Raw genomic sequence first — 19077 nt, 5'->3', positions numbered from 1 at the left:
TAAATTTCAATCCAGTAGGTCCTGAGGCCTAAGATTCTGCATTTTAACAAGCTCCCAGATGATAATAATACTGCTATTCTCTGATCACACCTTAAGAAAAAAAGAGATAAGGAATGAGAGAAGATTTTAGTAAACCACAAAGTAACTTGCAGATACAAAGAATGACCCCAGCACTGACTTTATCTGACCATATGTGCATTTCCAACTAACCAACTGCATCTGGATGGCAGGTGAAGAAAGGCAGCAGTGGTGAAGAAAAGATTGAGGAGTCCAAGTGTAAGGTTTTAGGTTATGTTTCGGCTAGGTGCCAGACAGGATTTCATAGAGTCAAGGGAGTTTGGAGGGATTTGGAAATGGAAAGAATTTAAGCGGTCTCTATTCTCTTGTGTTCCAGACAGGGAAACAGACTCAGGGAAGTCAATGATGCCCCTCAAATCTCACAATAACTCAGTAGGGTGCTGGGATGAGAATGTAGAAATTTGACTTTTTCTGTTATTACATAAATTCAACTGACAGCTTCCTGAAGAAGGATAATCTTTATTCTTCTGCTAAACCAAGACGACTACTCTGATCCATTTACTAAAAAAGGTACCAGAAGGTGGCATTCACTAGCTTGGGTGACCATATTACCAAAGATAGGCAAGGTGTCACAGATCACCATGAGATTTTCAAGCAGATATTCTTAAAAAATGTAGTGACCTCAACCAAAGTTATGGCTCACATGTTCAAAACATGACCTGAACACAAAATAACTTTTGTATACTTTCTAGCAAAAACAAGAATCTTTATTTTCAATATGTAGAACTGTGAGGCACTCCTATTTTGGAACAATTTTAACAAGAGAATTAGGGGTTTCAAACTCAAAAGGGAAATAAAATAATTAGCAGAGAAGGATGAGCAGCAGTTTCTGTGGTAAGTCCTGGGGACAAATAAAGGAACCTTAACTTTTTTTTATCTCTGACATGTAAATTATTTTGCATCTCTGAGATCATGGTGAGTCCTAGAAGCTTATAGAATGTGAAACATAGGACCTCAGAAGAAGTAGACAGGAGTCAAAAACTCCAAGTCGTAAGTCAGAAATGCACTGACTATCTGGAAATCTGTGAGATTGGAGAAGGGAGCCTTTTAGTATGAATGTTATCTCCAATAACACAATGTGACTTTGAAAATATTTGAGAGTTGGAAAAAACCCTAGATATGGTTTAACTCATTTTTATTTTATACTCTTGCAAGAGTTGGAGGGAGTATTTACTGAATGTGGAATGATAACTGGAAATTAATACTTGCATATCCATTATTAATTTAAGATGGGCAAAACGCTATTAGCATCTTCATTTAGTGAAAGACTTTAAGCATTTTAATAAAGGTAAAATGTTCTAAGAACATCTATACGTTTATTTCTATACTCCATCCCATAATCCTCTTCCACCATAGTGTCTTAGGTCCTCAAAAATTCTCCCATCCTGGCAGTTGTCTACACCTGTTCTAGATTCTAGATTTTTTACCCTATTTTTGTGTCACGGACCTGTTTGGCAGTCAAATGTATTGAATGTATAAGATAAAATATGTAATATTATAAAGGATGTATACATGGAAATACTCTTCTATTCACACAGCCCTCAGAGTTCTATGGACCTAATTAAAGAACATCTGATCAGGCAGCGACTCTTCTAGGATGATCAGAGTTTTTCTTTATAGGAAATAGTATGCAGAAAAGTTTTAAAAACCCAAAAATGCACAGGAAAGAAACCTGCTCAGGATCTAGTCAGTGAAGAAAAGAATGCAAAAGAAGAAGCCTGACCTTGACTTTCTGCCCAAACTCAATGCTATTCATGCTGTGGCTTTAAAATCCTACATTAAGAAATTAATCAGAGAATTTTCTTCACTCCAGCCCTGTAGACACAGCAACTTCTGCGTCTGGATGGCAGGTGAAGAAAGGCAGCAGTGGAGAAGAAGAGATTAAGAGGAGTCCAGGCGTAAGTCCTGGTTCTCTAACTAGGTCTCTGCCACTAACTAGCTCTGTTGGCTTGGTCAAGATACTTAGCTCTGAATTGAAATTCCCTGTCTATAAAATAAAAAGAATGAGTTAAACCACCTCTAGGGTTTTTTCCAACTCTCAATTACTAGAATTCTAAGACAATGCACAATCATTTCTCTGGGAAGAAATATTGAGATTTCTTTTTGCCCTAGGTTCACAGTTAGAAAATACCTTCTGATGAGACCTTTTCAGAGGCTTTAGAAATACCTTATGAGAATCACCTAGTTATAGAATTTTAGAGTTGGAAGGGATCATAAGAGACAGGTACTACCTCAGCAATTTCAGGGGCCAGGCTAGAAAACTGAGGTTCAGCAAGAAAGGTAAAGAGTTTCTCTTGAGGTCACATAAAGAGGCAATTTTAATGGGCTGTTGTGACTACTGCCATCTAGCACCAGCAGGATTTTAAGATTCTCCACAGTAAAGATTCTCAGTAGTAAAAGCTAGCTCATCAGTTCACTTGAAGGGAGACAGAAATAAACCTCAAATAAGCTGAGCCATGAGATGGGAACTGCGTGAGGAAGCAGGTGACCTGGGGTAATGACACCCAGAGGCAACGTCCTCTGCCTCCAGCAGAGTCAAAACTTGAGGCCCGCATATACACTATAATCTCACTGGAAACAGCACCCACCTCCCTCAAATACCATGGCCACAAAATCTCCCTCAAAACAACAGTCAGTAACAGAGAACAGCTATTTCAAAAGAAGGGAATGGATGAATGAACCCTAGCTAATAAGATCAAGAAATCAAAGTTCAAGATTTGGATTAATACAATCTTGAAAGGACAACATTAGCTAAGAAAATCTCAATATACTTGTTCACGAATTTTCCATTTTTAGAAGAACTGATTAAGAATAACTTCGAGCTACCTTCTGTGGACAGCCCTAAAGTATAGTAATTACTTAACTAGCATTATTTTTCTTAATACTCTCACCACTATCTTCAGAGCATGTAATTATTGGATATTGATGAGGTTTAAAAGTCATACTTACATTCCAAAGCCTCATCTGTGTCTAGGCTAGATTTAAGTGCAAAGAATTAGAAACTACGAAGTTGCTGGGAATTTCAATTACATGATTTCAACCTCATGTTCAATTAACCAACAACACATACACCAAGTACTTTCAAAACCTGTGCTATATGCTGATGTCGGTTTACCCTCTTGCCTTCTCCCCTACACACAACCAGCAAAAGAGTCACAACCATTCCTTAATCCCCACAACATACATTATTCCTACCATGGATAAACAGTTTTGGATTTTAGAACTTTTCCCCTTTTTTTCAGATTCTCTTTGGGAGCTGACACAGCCTTTCAAAGTCTTCCAGACTAGACGTTATACACCACTGGTTTTGCCAGCTCCTTAGTTCATCTCCTCCAGGAATTCCCATAGACAACAGCGCCATCTACCGGTAGGGAGGGCACAGCTTGTTTTCCGGAAGCCTGTGTCTGACATGAGCCAAGGACCTGAAAGAATGGCAGCCTAGATGTATGTCTTTATGAGCTTTTCTTTTGTAGAGCACACTGCAAGCATAACTGATGCTTACAACCTGAGACATGTAACCTCCACAGGAGTTTCAGTCATGAAGAGCAAGTCCTCTGGAAGCTACATAAAGCCCAGCCAGGCTAACCATTAATGAGACAGCTGTCTGGAAATGCCTCCTGAAGGCTCCTTTAAAGACAAGCAGTAGAGCCCCCTAAATTAAACATTTCCTGACTCTTTTTCCCCAGTGCTTCTCTGTCAGAAGATTTCCTGCTTGTTCCCTCTATCTTGTTAATGTTGTGGCAATGGTATCCCCCTCTATCTTACAGCATGTGTCCTAGGCAAGGTGCTCAATGTGAAGGCTTTTATATTTACACAATGTGACACAGACCCTGCTCAAAGGACACTACTGCTTTGGCACGCAGGTCGGGCTCCAATCTCTCTCATTCACTCCCATCCTCTCTGTCCCTGACTGAGGGGACAGAAATGACAGAAAAGTGATTTTTTCATTGCTTTGGAAGCAACCCTAGCGGGCTTTTATTGAATCAGAAAATAAAACCTTGTCCTGTAGGTCACTGAGGTACATTGCTTCCCTCACGATGAACTGAGGCTGCCCATCTTCCTCTTTTCCCTTGGGTAACCTAATAAGTGTTCCTCACTCGACCTTTCAAAACCCCTGCCCTCCTTCCACAGGCTAAACATAAACACTGTATGCCCTTTGTGTAGTTTACATTAACATAAAAACATATACTTTTTCAAACTATATCACTTACCCCCACCCTCAGAATTCCTTCCTCCCATACCACCAAAAAATGAGTTTTAAATTGTTCCCACTAATTAGCTTCAAGCTCCAATATAGCATAAGACAATTTATATTTCACTTTACTAGGGTCGTTTGTTATATTCCCAAAAAGCTTTGCAGCAACTTTTACTTTCATTTACCTCAGAAAACCATAAGTACATTTGTTGCAGCTTATAATTGTTAGCTCTGAATCCCCCTAACAAATTTAAATTAAGAGTTCCCTTTCTGATTTGCTTTAACTTGCCAAATAAATTGGTTTCTTAGTAAATGTAGACATTTCACAAGCATGAGGTGTTTCTTAGATGTTTGAAAAATTTTGCTGTTTCCTAAAGAAATAGAACTTTGTATGCAGAAGAAAAAAGTAATAAAAGGGACTTGAAGTGTGGTAGATGTTTCAGAGAAATCAGGTAGAGATTCTTACCCATTTCATACCAGAAAACGTTCTAAATGGATTACAGTAAAACTACAAAATACAGTAAAATCTTTGTAGTGATAGTTGGATCATTTCTTAACAGGCAGATTACCAGATTCATCTAACAAATTAGTTTACCACGGGAAAACTGAAGTGACTTCTGTATTTCATTATAGGATGTACATTATGCCCTTGCTATTGCAGATCTGGGGAAATGGGGAAGAGGCAGGGGATGCCTTACACACAGGCCCCTTTTTCAAGTATGACTTAAAGGAGACATATCCTCCTGCCCCACCAACCACACACACACACACACACACACACACACACACACACACACACACACACACACACACACACACACACACACACACACACACACACACACACACACACACACACACACACACACACACACACACACACACACACACACACACACATATCCTCCTGCCCCACCAACCACACACACACACACACACACACACACACACACACACACAGCTTCAGCCCAGAAAAAACTCGGTTTACAGAGACCCCCTCCCCGACTCCCCAACAAAAATTCTATCTTCCTGAAAAGAATCTTAATACGATGGTCGGGTCTGCAGTTCACTGCAGCCATTTCCCCCACAATTTACCAATCAGTTTCACTGTACCTCTAATTCCTCATTGTAGCCTCTCATTTAGACTGCTCCACCAATGCCCAGCTGCTTTTAAGACATTTTTTTTCCATCTCTTAACGAACCTCTGGATTCCTTAGACAAGATGAAAGCGTTCAATTTCTGCTTAACTTTGGGGTGAGAGCTCACGGCGAGGCCCAGGGCAGCTTTCTACGGGAAACATCTGGGCTCGGCCCGCCGGTCATGCCCCCACCCCTCCCGCACAGCTGCGCGAGGAATTCGGCTTCTCTCGCCGCCGCCGGATTAGTTCGAGTCCTGTGGCTTGGCCAAAGTGACGCTACATTTTTCTCTTCCTACCCACATGTGACAGGTCCTGCTGCATTAAAGCCATCATCTCCCGGGTGTCAGCCCAGGTCCGGCGCTGTGACGCCCCCGCCCCACCACCCTCCCCGTTTACCTGGGGAGAGGGCCTGATATCAGCACACCTCCGGGCAATCCCCTCCGGCGGAGCCCTCTCCGGGGGATGAGGAGATACATTCAAAGGCACCGAGGGGGGCGGCTGAGCCCGGGTCGGCATCCTCCCAAAAGCGGGTCTCCGTGACTGGCAGACCCAAGACCTCCCCCAACCCAGCCCTATCTGACCAGTCCGCACGTGGCCGCGCGACAGGGAGGCCGCCCCGGGGCGGTGCTTGCCTCTGGAGAAGCGCTCCGGCTCCCTCCGAGGGCTCGGGAGAAATCCCCGCCGCCGCGCACGCGCACTCGCGCTATCATACCTTTGCGCCTCCGCGTGCGCCCCTCCCACAGGGCGCTGGTCCGCCCCCGGCCCTGTCTGTCAGTATCCGCGAGAGCCAATCCGTTCGCATGGGAGGACAGGGGCCGGTCACGTGGCCGGGACAGCCAATCATCAATTTGCTTTTGGAAACACCCACTCTGATGTCCCTGGAGGTTCGGTTGCTATCAGCCCAGCCAGTGCGAGGTAGGTACAGAAGGCTGAGTGGGGGGGCTCGATTGCTGAATGACTACATAAGTTTATACCTCAAATTCTAAATATGAATAGGAATCACCTGGGTGTCTTGAGTTAGTATTTGGTTAGTCTGCTTTCTTTGGTGTGATTTTATCTTAAGACCTGGGTGTCTTAAGTTAGTATTTGGTTGGTTTGCTTTCTTTGGTGTGATTTTATTTTCTCTGGTGACATCTATTTAGCCTTAGGAGTGCTTCCATCTAGAGCGCTCCCTTTAAAATACACTGTAGAGGTGGTTTGTGGGAGGCAAATTTCCTCAACTTTTGATTGTCTGGGAATTGTTCTATCCCTCCTTCATATTTAAATGATAATCGTGCTGGATACAGTATTCTTGGTTCAAGGCCATTCTGTTTCATTGCATTAAATATATCATGCCATTCTCTTCTGGCCTGTAAGGTTTCTGTTGAGAAGTCTGATGATAGCCTGATGGGTTTTCCTTTGTAGGTGACCTTTTTTCTCAGTCTGGCTGCCTTTAATACTCTCCTTGTCTTTGATCTTTGCCATTTTAATTATTATATGTCTTGGTGTTGTCCTCTTTGGGTCTCTTGTGTTGGGAGATCTGTGGGCCTCCATGGTCTGAGAGACTATTTCCTTCCCCAGTTTGGGGAAGTTTTCAGCAATTATTTCTTCAGAGAAACTTTCTATCCCTTTTTCTCTCTTTTTCTGGTACCCCTATAATGCAAATATTGTTGTGTTTGGATTGGTCATGCAGTTCTCTTAATATTCTTTCATTCCTGGAGATCCTTTTATCTCTCTCTGCCTCAGCTTCTCTGTGTTCCTGTTCTCTGATTTTTATTCCATTAACAGTCTCTTGCACCTCATCCAGTCTGCTCTTAAGTCCTTCCAGAGATTGTTTCATTTCTGTAGTCTCCCTCCTGACTTCATCCTTTAGCTCTTGCATATTTCTCTGCAGGTCCATCAGCATGATTATGACCTTTATTTTGAATACTTTTTCAGGAAGATTGGTTATATCTATCTCCCCAGGCCCTCTCTCGGGGTTGTCTGGGTGATTCTTGACTGGACCAAATTCTTCTGCCTGTTCATGGAGATAGAGGTGGTCATAGGCAGGTGGCGCATGAGTCTCCTTGGAGAACAAAGTCCCTTCCTGCTTGCTGGTCACCTTGCCCTTCTCCGCTGCCTGTGTCAGTTACCTGCACACTAGGAGCAGCCTCCGAGTTAATCCCTTGAGCTACCATGGGCATGGCAGTCCTCGGGGCAGCACAGAGCCCTATGGGGAGTGGCAGGTGCACCGGTTGTGCCCTCCTGCAAGAACAGCACCCCTTCGCGCCTTGCCCCAGCTTTCTCTGTCTGTGCCAGGCAGCTGCGCACCAGCCACAGCCTCTGGGTCTGGCCCGGGCAACTGCCTGCTGGGAGGAGACTCTGGGCAGTTGCTGTGCGTGGGGCCACTCCCCGGCTGCTCGGCCACTGTGGTGGGGCAGTGCTGGCCAGGGGGAACGAATGGCAGGCTGCTTATTGCCGTGAGGGGCTTCAAAGCTGTGTTGCCACCCATGGGGTTAGGGGACCTAAAGTTCCTCAGGATTCCAGCCTGCTGGGCTGAGTGTGCCGAGACTATTCTGTCCAGCCATGAAGCCCCTGTCCCTTTAAGACTTTCAAAAAGCACTCACTTTTCTTTTGTCCCAGAGGAGCTGGCTGTGGGGACCCGCTCACAGATTTTACTTTTCCATTTCTCTATTATCCAATACACCATACAAAGTGTGTCTGTGCTCCCAGTGCAGATTACTAGGGCTTGTTATTGAGCAATCCTGTGCTTCTACTCCCTCCCTGCTCTGACTCCTTTCCTCCCACTGGTGAGCTGGGGTGGGGGGTGCTCAGGTCCTGCCGGGTAGCGGCTTTGTATCTTACCCCATTCGTGAGATGCTGAGTTCTTGCAGATGTGGATGTAGTCTGGCTGTTGTACCATATCTTCTGGTCTCTCTGTTAGGCATAGTTGTATTTGCTGTATTTTCAAAAACATATATGGTTTTGGGAGGAGATTTCTGCTGCCCTACTCATGCCACCATCTTGGCTCCTCCCACCTGGGTGTCTTGTTACAAAGTGGATTCTAATCCAGTAAGTCTGGGAGGGGAACCTCAGAGTCTGCCTTTTCCACATGAGGATGATCTCCACCTGGAGCTTGATAGAAAGTCTGGTTCCCAGTCCCAGACCTATTGGATTAGGTGCCTGTAAAATCTTGCTACGGAGAATACCTGTCAGAAAATGATAGTTGTAGCCCCTGCTCCATGTTATTTGAAAGTTCTCTGTGACTAAACATGGGTGTTCTGGTGGCACTCACCATTTGGGCATTGGCTGAAGATAAGTGTGTTTAATTCCCATATCACCTACCCTTAGTCTATGGAACAGCACCCTATGCCTATTTGGTGGTTGGAGTGTGGCAATTAGAAGTGAGAACTGAGTGTTCCTAATAAATGACACTGTCTACATACACCCTAAAGTATTGAGCATGCATGTCTGAATGGCACTGTGCTACACTCGTGGCAAGAGAAGCGACATAAGTGGTTTCTGCTTTCTGGAAGTGTACAATGTCATAGAACTACACAGGTAGTCTCAGGAAAAAGCACATGGGGAAAACATGCAGGGAGCTAATGGTCTCAATCTTGAACAATTCAGGCATAAGCCAGAGAGGTTGTAAAATAACCTACCTCAGGGATCTTAAAAATTGCCCACATACCCTTGTCAGGAATTTCAGAGTTGGGACATCAGGAAGCTCGGTGCCTCTGCCATCTCTCAACTAAATACACCTAAGTGTTTTTATGCTGGCTAGCTTGAACCTTTGTTGTTCAGCATAGTCAAGCTCTCAAACTCAATAGTATATACCAAAGTGATTCAAAGTCCTAAGTGCTAAATTCTCCAAAATCTTCCCCCAGTTATTCAGACCAGGTGGTATGACACTGCTTCAAGCAGTTTTCTCTCACTGTTCACCAAGTGATCAAACTGCCACTCAGAGAAAACTTCACCCTTGTCAGTCTGTCTTGGGCCTGTCTTCCTTATCAGCCCCAGAAGGGCAGCCTGCTTAGCCATCTCAGGCATTGTTCATCACAGTGTCCCTATCAGATGTGGCATAGCACAGAACTCGGTTTCAAGGAACACATTGAACGTAGCACAATAATGGTTCTGGTGATAGCAGAAGTAAATAAATGACTAATCAAGAAAAATATGCTTGAAAGCCTCAAAGTTTCTTTTGCTATCATTAAACCAGCGTATCTCAAGCCTGCCTGCACAGTAATGCTTGAAGGAAATAGATTTGGGGGCCCCACGCCTATAGATTTCTGCTTGGGGTGAGTAGTAGAACCTGGGCAACTGCATATTTAAATTATTCCATAGGTGATTTGTATCCAGCTGCTTGAGAACACCCCCATTAAGATGCTAGGTGGAAAGACTCATTCTTTAACAAGGAAAAAAACCAACTCTGACAGAAATCACTAATGAGGTAAAGATTCTAAAAAGAGGAAATTTTCCACATAAATGTGAGAGTAGGTTTTTTTAAAAAAAGAAAGACCAATAATAATTCTTGGTAATAGATACTGCAAAGGGTATTTGGTGGAACAAATTGAAAAGCCAGGTCCACAGCTAGATTTAGCTGCAGTGCTGGTTAACTAAATACTTTAAAAACAACCTATTACCTTTTGTTAACCACACTAAACTGATCAACTCTCTGGTGATGTCTTCAGTTGTTTTATGCCCTTAACTAAAAGCATATTTCTATTTAAGCTTTATTAAAAGTTATTCTCTGAGACTTTCCCCAAAGTGTGCAACACAGTCACTCGGGGTACTTGTTAAAATACAGATTCCCAGCATCTCCTCCCACCCGAGACCTTCTCTTAGCCTCTATCATGGAACAATCTAAATCCAGCACTAAATTTAAGTACAAGTACCTCCTGATACAGAACATCTACATTATAGACAAATCCTCAACTAAAAAAAATAACCGTGTTACTAATTTGCCATGCTAGCTAAATAAAAGATATGGGGCTATTTTAAAGAATTCCAGGATATTCTCAATCCTCTTTACTGGGGTTTTACCAAATTCTGTTATTTTTTTTAATTAAGTGATTAGTGTCTGGATCTTAGAACGCTATTGTTGAAGCAGAGTTATCCTATGGAGTGATATTTGCTGTAGTGAAGTATGACCTAGTTTTTTTTACTGAACTAGCGAGGTTTCCTCAGAACCTCTGCCAACACCAGCCATCTTGCTTGAAAATGACTTTATTTGCCACATCAGAAATATGGAATATGATGTGTGAGCCTGCAAACTAGCTTCCCTCCTGCTCTGATACTTTAAAAAATATATTTCACAGCATTCAGATGGTGGAGAAATTTTTCTCGCCTTGTAAACCTGTAGCTTTATATACTGGGTAAAATAAGGACAGTCTCACTGATATTTAACCAGAATGAGTAATGTAAATTTTTAACTAGATAAAAGCATTATTTTTATCTTTGGGAGTGTCATCATTACAAAAAGAGGCAACAGGAAACAAATAGGTTCTTGTTGGAGGATAAGAATTTGAAAAAAGTACACCCAGGCTGTCATTCATTTCTGTTTCTCAGTTGGCTTGCCTCACATACATAACCTGGCTATCCTGTCTCAGGATATGGATATATTAATACCTGATATAAATCATGAATTAGCTTAAGCAAGACTTCCCACTACCCCTGCACCAAAAATTGCTTAGCACGAAATTTGGGTACATTTCCTAGAAGAAAGAGGTAAGATATAAACTACCAAGTCCACTATCTCTCTAGCAATAAATAGCTGCTGTAAACTTAAATAATTTCATTCATGAAAACCCAAAGATTACTCAAGATTCTAGTCTCCATCTGTCAAATAAATCTAGCTAGGATAACATTTTATGTCTGTGTATCTGTGTTTTAATAACTGGCACCTTTTTTCTATTCATTATAAGCAATTAACCTAACACACTGGATGTTTTTTAGATAAGTTTATGTTCTTTAGAGACAACTAAAGAATATATTCTTTTTTATAAATTTCATAAAGTATTCAGACATAGAGTACATGTATAACATGCCCCTCTGCATCCCCCAGTTTAAGAAAGAAATCATTATTAATACAGCTCCCATGTACCCCTCCCAACAAGTAATTGTTTAGATGGAGCTATCACACACAGAAAGTTCAGCTACAAAGGAGAGAGAATGGCTTATGGATGAAAATACAATATTATGTGCATATAATAGAAAACAAACGTAAATGGGGAAAAACTCTTACTGAATAGAATGTTTGGAAGTTCCCAAACTGATAAAACAAAAAGATAACAGAGCTGGAAATTCCACATGATCTGATTCCTGTGTTTTAAAATTAAAAAATTAAAGCTGGAAAGCAGGTAACTTGTAAAAGACAGTGCAACTAGTTTGGAGCAGGGATAAGGTGAGGAATCATGTCTCATTCATTCAACAAAAACACATGTGCCCTTCTTTTAGCTCATTTTAAGAGAAGTTAGCCATTACAAATAAAAATAAAAAGTTGTGTTGCAAGTGAGGCACATAACACCCTAAGAAAGCATATGGGGGGGCACCAATTCTAATTGATGAAATCAGGGAAGACTTTCTACCAGAAAAGAGGCCCGAACTGAATTCGAAAGAACTAACTAGTAAGGGTTAGTGTCTTGCCTGGGCAAGTTGCCCAGGCAAGTTCACTGTGGATTCAGTGAGACTGAGAAATAACAACAGAATGTTCTTGGGGTAAAACGGTTTATACCTGGCTTTATTCTCACAGCAGTAGGTTGAACACTAGGATCACATTTGCATCCAGCAGTCTGTAGGTCCAGAATCTACCCTCATCTCTGCCACTGGGCAGAGGTCTTTATATAGTGACTTAGTCAATAATAGCTTAATGCCTATGGGTGTGGAAGAAGAAGCCTAGCAGCAGGCCAGTTACTTCAAGTAGTTTAGGGTCAGGTGAGGATCCTGGCCACATGAACTTCAATTTTCCCCACAGTTAGCTTCCAGAGGGCTAAAGGAAGGGTGTTCCAGGCCTAGCAACAGCCATTATGAAAGCATAAGGGTATGGAACACTGGGGAAGAGAAAGTGGCTTACTCTGGCCAGAAGTGAAAGCGGAAAGAGGATGTTTGAAAGATGGGGCAAAGACTGGCATGAAAAGATGGCAAATGCATGATATGCCATTCCTCCCTCCTCTAATCAATCAGGGCATTCAACTCTATTCTAGTGATTAGGAGTAGAATCTAGAACCAAATCCTAGCTCTTCCACTTACCTGCTTATGTGAACCTGGACAATTTGTTCCTTGGAAGATATTTGATAAATGACTGCACTGTTTTCTCATCTGTAAAATGGAAACAATGTCAATACAAGTACTTGCCTTATACTTGTTAATGAGCTAATTAAATGATATGAAGTGCTTAAGCAGTATTCGGCATGTGGGAAGTGTTAAATAATAATTAACTATTATTAATAGTACTCTTCTGACCCTGGATGTGACCTCAGACTCCTCCTCACAGTGTTAATGTACTTCCACTTCAACCAATCAAAATTGGTACCCAGGGGGAAACCTGGCTGTTCCTGTCCTATGGGGCAGCCCATAGCCAATGACTAGCAGATGTACATGTACAAAAACTCAGTTTCTTTGCTTTGAAGTGTGACAAAGTCTGCAGTGTTAATTTATACTGCAGAGCTCCCTGAAGATCAGGCTGAATCTGTTCCTTGAAATCCCACCCTCACCTGGTTCTTAGGAGTTCCTCCCAGGACTGCTTCCTTTATAAATTACTAGCACCTGAAGGCTTGGCTCCTGTCTGCTTCCAGGAGAGCTCAACCTATGGCCACCCATTTGCTTGTTATTAAGATGTAGCATTTATCACAGTGTATTTAAGTCAAGGGATATACTCCATACTGTGAGTTGCACGAGAACAGAGCCCATCTTTGAACCAACACCACCCTGTCCTGCCCCATCATGATTCACAGTTGTTCAGTAAATCTCTGTTGAAATGTCTCCGGCATGTCTCACCATGTCATCTCCATCCCTCACCAGCCACTTCTCTGATCCTAACCTAGCCTCTCCGTACCTTCGATAACTCAGCTCTAGCCACGCTAGCCTTGGTAACGGCTCCTCACATATACCAAGCCCACTCATCTCTGGCTAGAATACTCTGCTGCCACACCCCCACCCCACCCCAGCCGCACCCCGGCCTTGTATTTGCAGGGCCCTCCTTCTCTCACTGAATTCAGGTCTTTGCTTCAGGGATTGTTTGTCAGAAAGGCCTTCCCTGGTAGAATAATCCAAAATAGCATTCCACTTCCCTCAACCCCCAACCTCCCCACTGTTACTCTCTAACCCAGACTTTCCCAGCCCAGGTTCCAGGAGAGTATTAAGCCCAACAGAAAATGATTTCAGTGACAGTATTTTCCCATCTCCCAAGAATAGTACACAGCAGGTGTCATTCTAGCTAGCCTTGGTAATTGCACAAAGCACAAAGTAACTGCTCAATCAGGAGAGAGATACAGGGGCCAGGAGGTGGGGGGACTGAACTGGTTGTTACTAAATTGAGGACTGCTTTTTAAATTCCACAGGATAGAAGTTAATTCATTGTATATAAAGGGTGCCTTAGGGCATTAGAGTTAGATTCTCTAGTACAACTGGTAGAGAAGGGCTGCTCTAAACTTCCATCTTCCATTTTTTTTCTTCCTTAGCTCTTATCAACATCTGAAATTATTTCTTTGTTGTCTCCCTATCCTACCCCTCACTAGAATATAAGCACATGAATTTTGATTTGGACCTTTCTTATCCCCAGTGTCCAGAACTGTTACATAATAGGCACTCAAAACCTATTTATTGAATAAACTCACTGGACAGATTTCTGTCATAACTTTTCATATAAAAACTTTTCAATTGTAAAACCAATTCATGTTAAAACTTCATATAGAGGAATGTATATTATAGATGACTCAAGTGAAATGATGAGACCAAAGATGTTAAATGGAATTGGGAAAGCTGAAAAAATTTATGCAGATAATAATAATGGGAGGCTTTAATTACCCAAACACAAAGCACATAGTAACTGCTCAATCAGGATGAGAGATACAGGGTCCAGGGGTGGGGGCACTGAAGTGGTTGTTACTAAATTGAGGACTGCTTTTTAAATCCGACAAGGAAAGAAATAGACAGAACTTTCATCCTAAACAGGATCAGAAATGGACCCAGGAGATTGCTGTAGGTGAGCCACAAAGCAAAAATTAATAACATAACTAAATTCTACATCCTTGTTGGGCTGGGGCAACCAAGAAATCCATACCACACACTATACATTTTTTAAAAAAGGGAAATATAACAAATACAGGCCCCATTTAGGAGACAGTCAATAACCCACAAGAAAAGGCTATATGCTTTTTCATCGTTTGCTCTCCATGAAAAGCATGTATGAAGGAATGACAGTAAGAAGGATTAGAGGTAGGAGCTAAAAAGAGAACTGCTAGAGCTGTATAATTTCTCAGAGAAAAAGGAGAGCATCTACCCCAGTTTGGTAGGGAAGTTCATGTGAAGAAAGTAAAGAAACCCAGTCAATTATTAATGAGGAGAGTAATTACAACAAAAGCACTTCGAAGGGCACCTTGCAAGTGTCTCTGAAACCAGTAAAATGAAATTATTTTAACATGTCAAAGGGAGGAAGTCACTCAAAGAGTAAGTGGAATCCTTTGATCTTGTGGGGATAAAGGATTTGCTGGAATGGAAAGGGGCATAGCTCAGAGGCTGAATTATATGCTACAAATTAAGATAATGAAAGAATAATATAGACATTTCCTTTCCTATGATATCCACAAAGATGGACTAGTTAGAATTACTTGATTGTAACAATGGCCATGTACCGAGGATCCTCTGCAAGGCTGACAAATCAGTGTGGAGAAACCTTTAGAACTGAGAGATGGAGAATCGGCTGACTTGTGTATGTCAATGTGCAGTGGTCACCCATTCATGTAAAGGGGTTCTTGCTTGAAAAAAGATAATCCCAAAGATTATTTTTGTTTAAACATGCAGTGATTTTAAACCTCAATTATAGGCTCCATGACTTGACCAGACTTAAAATAACTACACGGCTATTTCGCTAGACCTGATTAAGAATTATCTGTGTCCTTGTTTTTTCTATTGTTTCTTATCTCTTGACATTAACTACCCCTTGTGAATTTATTGTCCAATTACACTTAAAGTTACAGGTTTAAAATAAACTGAAAGCCTGGCACAGAGTAAGCATTCAATGAATGTTACTTGCTTTAAAATCATTTCTTCAATAAATAAAAAAATATAAAAACCAAAAAATTGAAATAAATTCTAAGCTGTCCCCTCATATTCCACCCCCTCCACCTTTGTTTTCTTTCTTTTTTTGTACTGGGTTTCCCCTGGAATTCCATCAACCATCTGTTACTAAGAAAGGGCCCAAAACCACCGCCTTCACATACTTTTATTGGAATTTATGCTTAATAGCTCTTATGGTTGTAATTCCTCTCAGAGGATCTCAGAGTAGCTAAAGCCATGTTCTCCCATTAGAGAGAATACTCAGGTTTCTGTTTTCAAGATTTAAAACATAAAAGATTCATTTTCTCTTGGCTAGAGCCCTCTCCCCAGCATTACAGATGCCTGTGCTGCCTAAGGCTAGATGTGGTTTTAAAGAGGGCTCTGGACCCAGTCCTGTGCTTCTGCCAAGGATTTTTATTTCCACAGTCCAATTTCTCTCCCATCTGTCCAAATGTCATCATAACACACACATTTTCTATTAAAGTCCAAACTAAGACTAATGATTCCCAACTCTGAGAGGTAATTAGAAATAAGCTTCAGAGAAGTACTTCACTAATTTTCTTCAGTGTGCTCCTACAGTATGTCTCTGCTCTAAACATCATAATAGTCGTTACCAAGATTCCCATCTCCTAAGTCTGATTCACCACCTCCTTTCTGAGCTCCGACAGCTACCTTGAATGTCCCCCTACTGTGGCTTCCATCACACTGCATTGTACAGTTGGCCGTACAGTGGCTCACGGCCCTCCATTAGACTAAGCTCTGTGAGGACAGGGACCATTCCTATCTTGTCCTTCATTGGACAAGAAGAATGGCTGGTCTAAAGTAGGTACTCAATAATCATTTGTGAAATGCATGGAAGCTCTAATTCTCAGACTCTATCTTAATATATTTCTTTGATCTGCTTGTCTAACTTGACGCCAATACTGCACTTGATTGCAGCATTGATATTTACTGTAGCTTTATCATAAGTTTAGAAATAAGGTCAAATAAGTCCTTCACTTTTTTCTTTCCCAAAGGTGTTTTGACTATACTATATCCTTTTCATTTCTGTATGAATTTTAGGTTTACGTCATCAATTTCTAGAGAAAAATCTGTTGAAAGTTTAATTAAAATCACATTGAATCTATCAAGATATTTTTGAAGGACTGACATTTTAACCAGATTGTCTTCTAATCCATGAACATGTATATCTTTCACTTATGTAGGTCTTTTATTTGTCATCATTGTGTTCAGGTAATATTCCTGCACATTTAGCTTGACATGCCCATAAATAATTCATATTTCTTGATGTTACTGTAAATATTAATTAAAAGTTCTAAATGGTCATTACTAGTATATAGAAATAAAATTTCTCTTTATATACTGATTTTGTGTTCTGGAACTGTCTGAACTCATTTATTGTTCTAGTCATGTTTTTAAGACTATCAGATTTTCTGCATAGACAATCATGTCATCTGTGAATTAAGTTTGCTATTAATGGGATTTCAAATTTACAAATCAAATTCAATTTCTTTAATAGATTTAGTCTATTCAACTATTTCTTTGTAAGTAAGCAATGTTATTTTGTCTTTAAGGAAATCTCTCCATTTCATATGTTGTCATACATATTGGCATTAAGTAGTTTATAATATTCCTTATTACCTTTTTAATATTTGTAGCATCTATAATGATGTAACTGCTCTAATTTCTGATACTGGTAACTTTATTTTTCCTTTTAAGTTTGGTTATTGTTCTATTGTTCATCAATTTTATTTTCTCAAAGAGTTAGATTTGGCTTTATAATTTACTCTATTGTTTTTGTTTTTTCATTGATTTCCACTGTGACCTTTGTTATTTCCTCCCTTCTGCTTACTTCAGGCTTATGCTCTCTTCTTTTTTCAGTATAAGGTGTTGTCTTGCCAATGGGTTTCAGCCCTGGGCTAGTTCACTGTGGATTCAATGAGACCAAAGAAATGACAGTAGAACGTTCATTGGGTGAAAGCGCTATACCCAACTTTATCCCCACTGTGGCCGGTCAGTGACTAGAATCCTGTCCACTCAGAGAGAGTCTGCATGTGGCTAAGCTTTTCTCTGCCCCTGGGCCTCTCCAATTGGGCAGCAGTATCAGTCTCTGTCCTCGGCCCTGCCACCACTCCAGTCTCATCTCTGCTGCCCTGCAACCGTGCCACCACGTCGCCCAGAGCACTGGGCTGGGCTCTTTATGTAGAGTCAATAATGATGTACTGCCCACACATGTGTAGTGGGCTAGCTGACCAGGGCCAGGTGAGAATCCTGGCCACAGGAACCTTCAGTTTATTCACATGTGTATGAGGTAATTGATTTGAAACCTTTTTCTCTTCTAATGTAGGTATCTTATGCTATAAGTTTTCCTCTAATCACTGCATAAATTGAGTTCTACAAATTTTGATGTCTTTTCAAAGGGGGCATTACGATTAGCATGTATAATGTGTGTGGGGGGTGCACAGGGAGGGCTGTGCAACACAGAGAAGACAAGTAGTGATTTTACAGCATCCTTAAAGATTGAGACTTATTTTATGGACCAAGGTATGCTGTATCTAGGTATATGTTCTGTTTTTCCTGGAAAAAAAAAAAGCCCTGTTATTTGGAGTTGTTCCAGAAACGTTAAGGTCAAGTTGATGGATGGTTTAATTTCAAGTTCTGTGTGTTACTTTGCTTACTCCTCAGGCCCCCGTAGGACTTCCAGAGATCCAGTGAGAACCAGCTTCCTCCCGGAAGTGGTAGGGGGGGTCGCCATCTCCGGCCTGACCCCTCCGCCCTGTGGGCCGCCCGGGCGCTCAGCGCATCCCAGCCAGACGCTCTGTCCTTGGGCCTGGATCGCCGCTCCTCCCCCACACGCCCGAAGCCACAGAGCTCACCTCACCTTGTTTGCCTTCCTGGGAAACTACACACTTCCCTCACCCCGACCAGGCCTGGGTCGGGCCGGCGGGCGGCGGGCGGCGGCCGTGGTGGTCCAGAGAGCCTCTCCTGGGGGAGGGGCTCCCCCTTCGCGGGGTGCCGGCAGGCGGCCCGGGTCGGAAAGCGGTAACAGGGCCCCGGGGCAGTTCTTCAGGGAAAAGACTGAGTTGCTGGCGGCGATGGTCTCCTGGGACTAATTCCGGACACCTGGATGCTGCCCGGAGGAGCAGCCAGTCCCGAGGGTATGGGTGAGTGCTTCTTATTCTGTTAATTATTGATAGAATGGTATTGAATCTAGACTTCAAGTGTGAATTTATTCCTCTTTGTACTTCGATCAATTTTTTTCTTTGTATATATGGAAACTGTATGAGAAGCATCAATATTTAAGATTATTATGCCTCTTAGACTGACCCACTTTGTTGTTACAAAATGGAATATTTTACACTCTGCAGTAATCTACTTTGTGGTTAATGTACTAAACTACTGTATTTTGAGTACTGCTAGCACGTAATTAAGT

General features: G+C 41.8%; 1 protein-coding gene across 7 annotated transcripts in view; it reads right to left on the bottom strand.

The window, feature by feature from the left end:
* LOC118972705 (putative histone-lysine N-methyltransferase PRDM6) overlaps positions 1-18803 on the bottom strand; it is a 359903-nt gene extending 341100 nt beyond the window's left edge. For 4 of the 7 annotated variants that reach the window (XR_012124846.1, XR_012124842.1, XR_012124845.1 and 1 more), the window contains exon 1: positions 5808-6088. Coding sequence is in view for 1 of the 7 variants with exons in the window: in XM_073221129.1 (XP_073077230.1) it covers positions 12618-12686 (69 nt within the window). In the remaining 6 variants the exon portion in view is untranslated. Of the gene's footprint in view, positions 1-5807; positions 6089-12617; positions 12687-18525 lie in introns of those variants that run through there. The other 3 variants (XR_012124844.1, XR_012124843.1, XM_073221129.1) reach the window with 1 other exon arrangement.
* Positions 18804-19077: the final 274 nt, after the last annotated feature.

This window comes from Manis javanica, chromosome 14, assembly GCF_040802235.1.
Source record: "Manis javanica isolate MJ-LG chromosome 14, MJ_LKY, whole genome shotgun sequence".
NCBI classification, from domain to species: Eukaryota; Metazoa; Chordata; class Mammalia; order Pholidota; family Manidae; genus Manis; species Manis javanica.
Note: the sequence above shows the minus strand (reverse complement) of the source record. Positions and strands in the feature narration are given on the sequence as shown.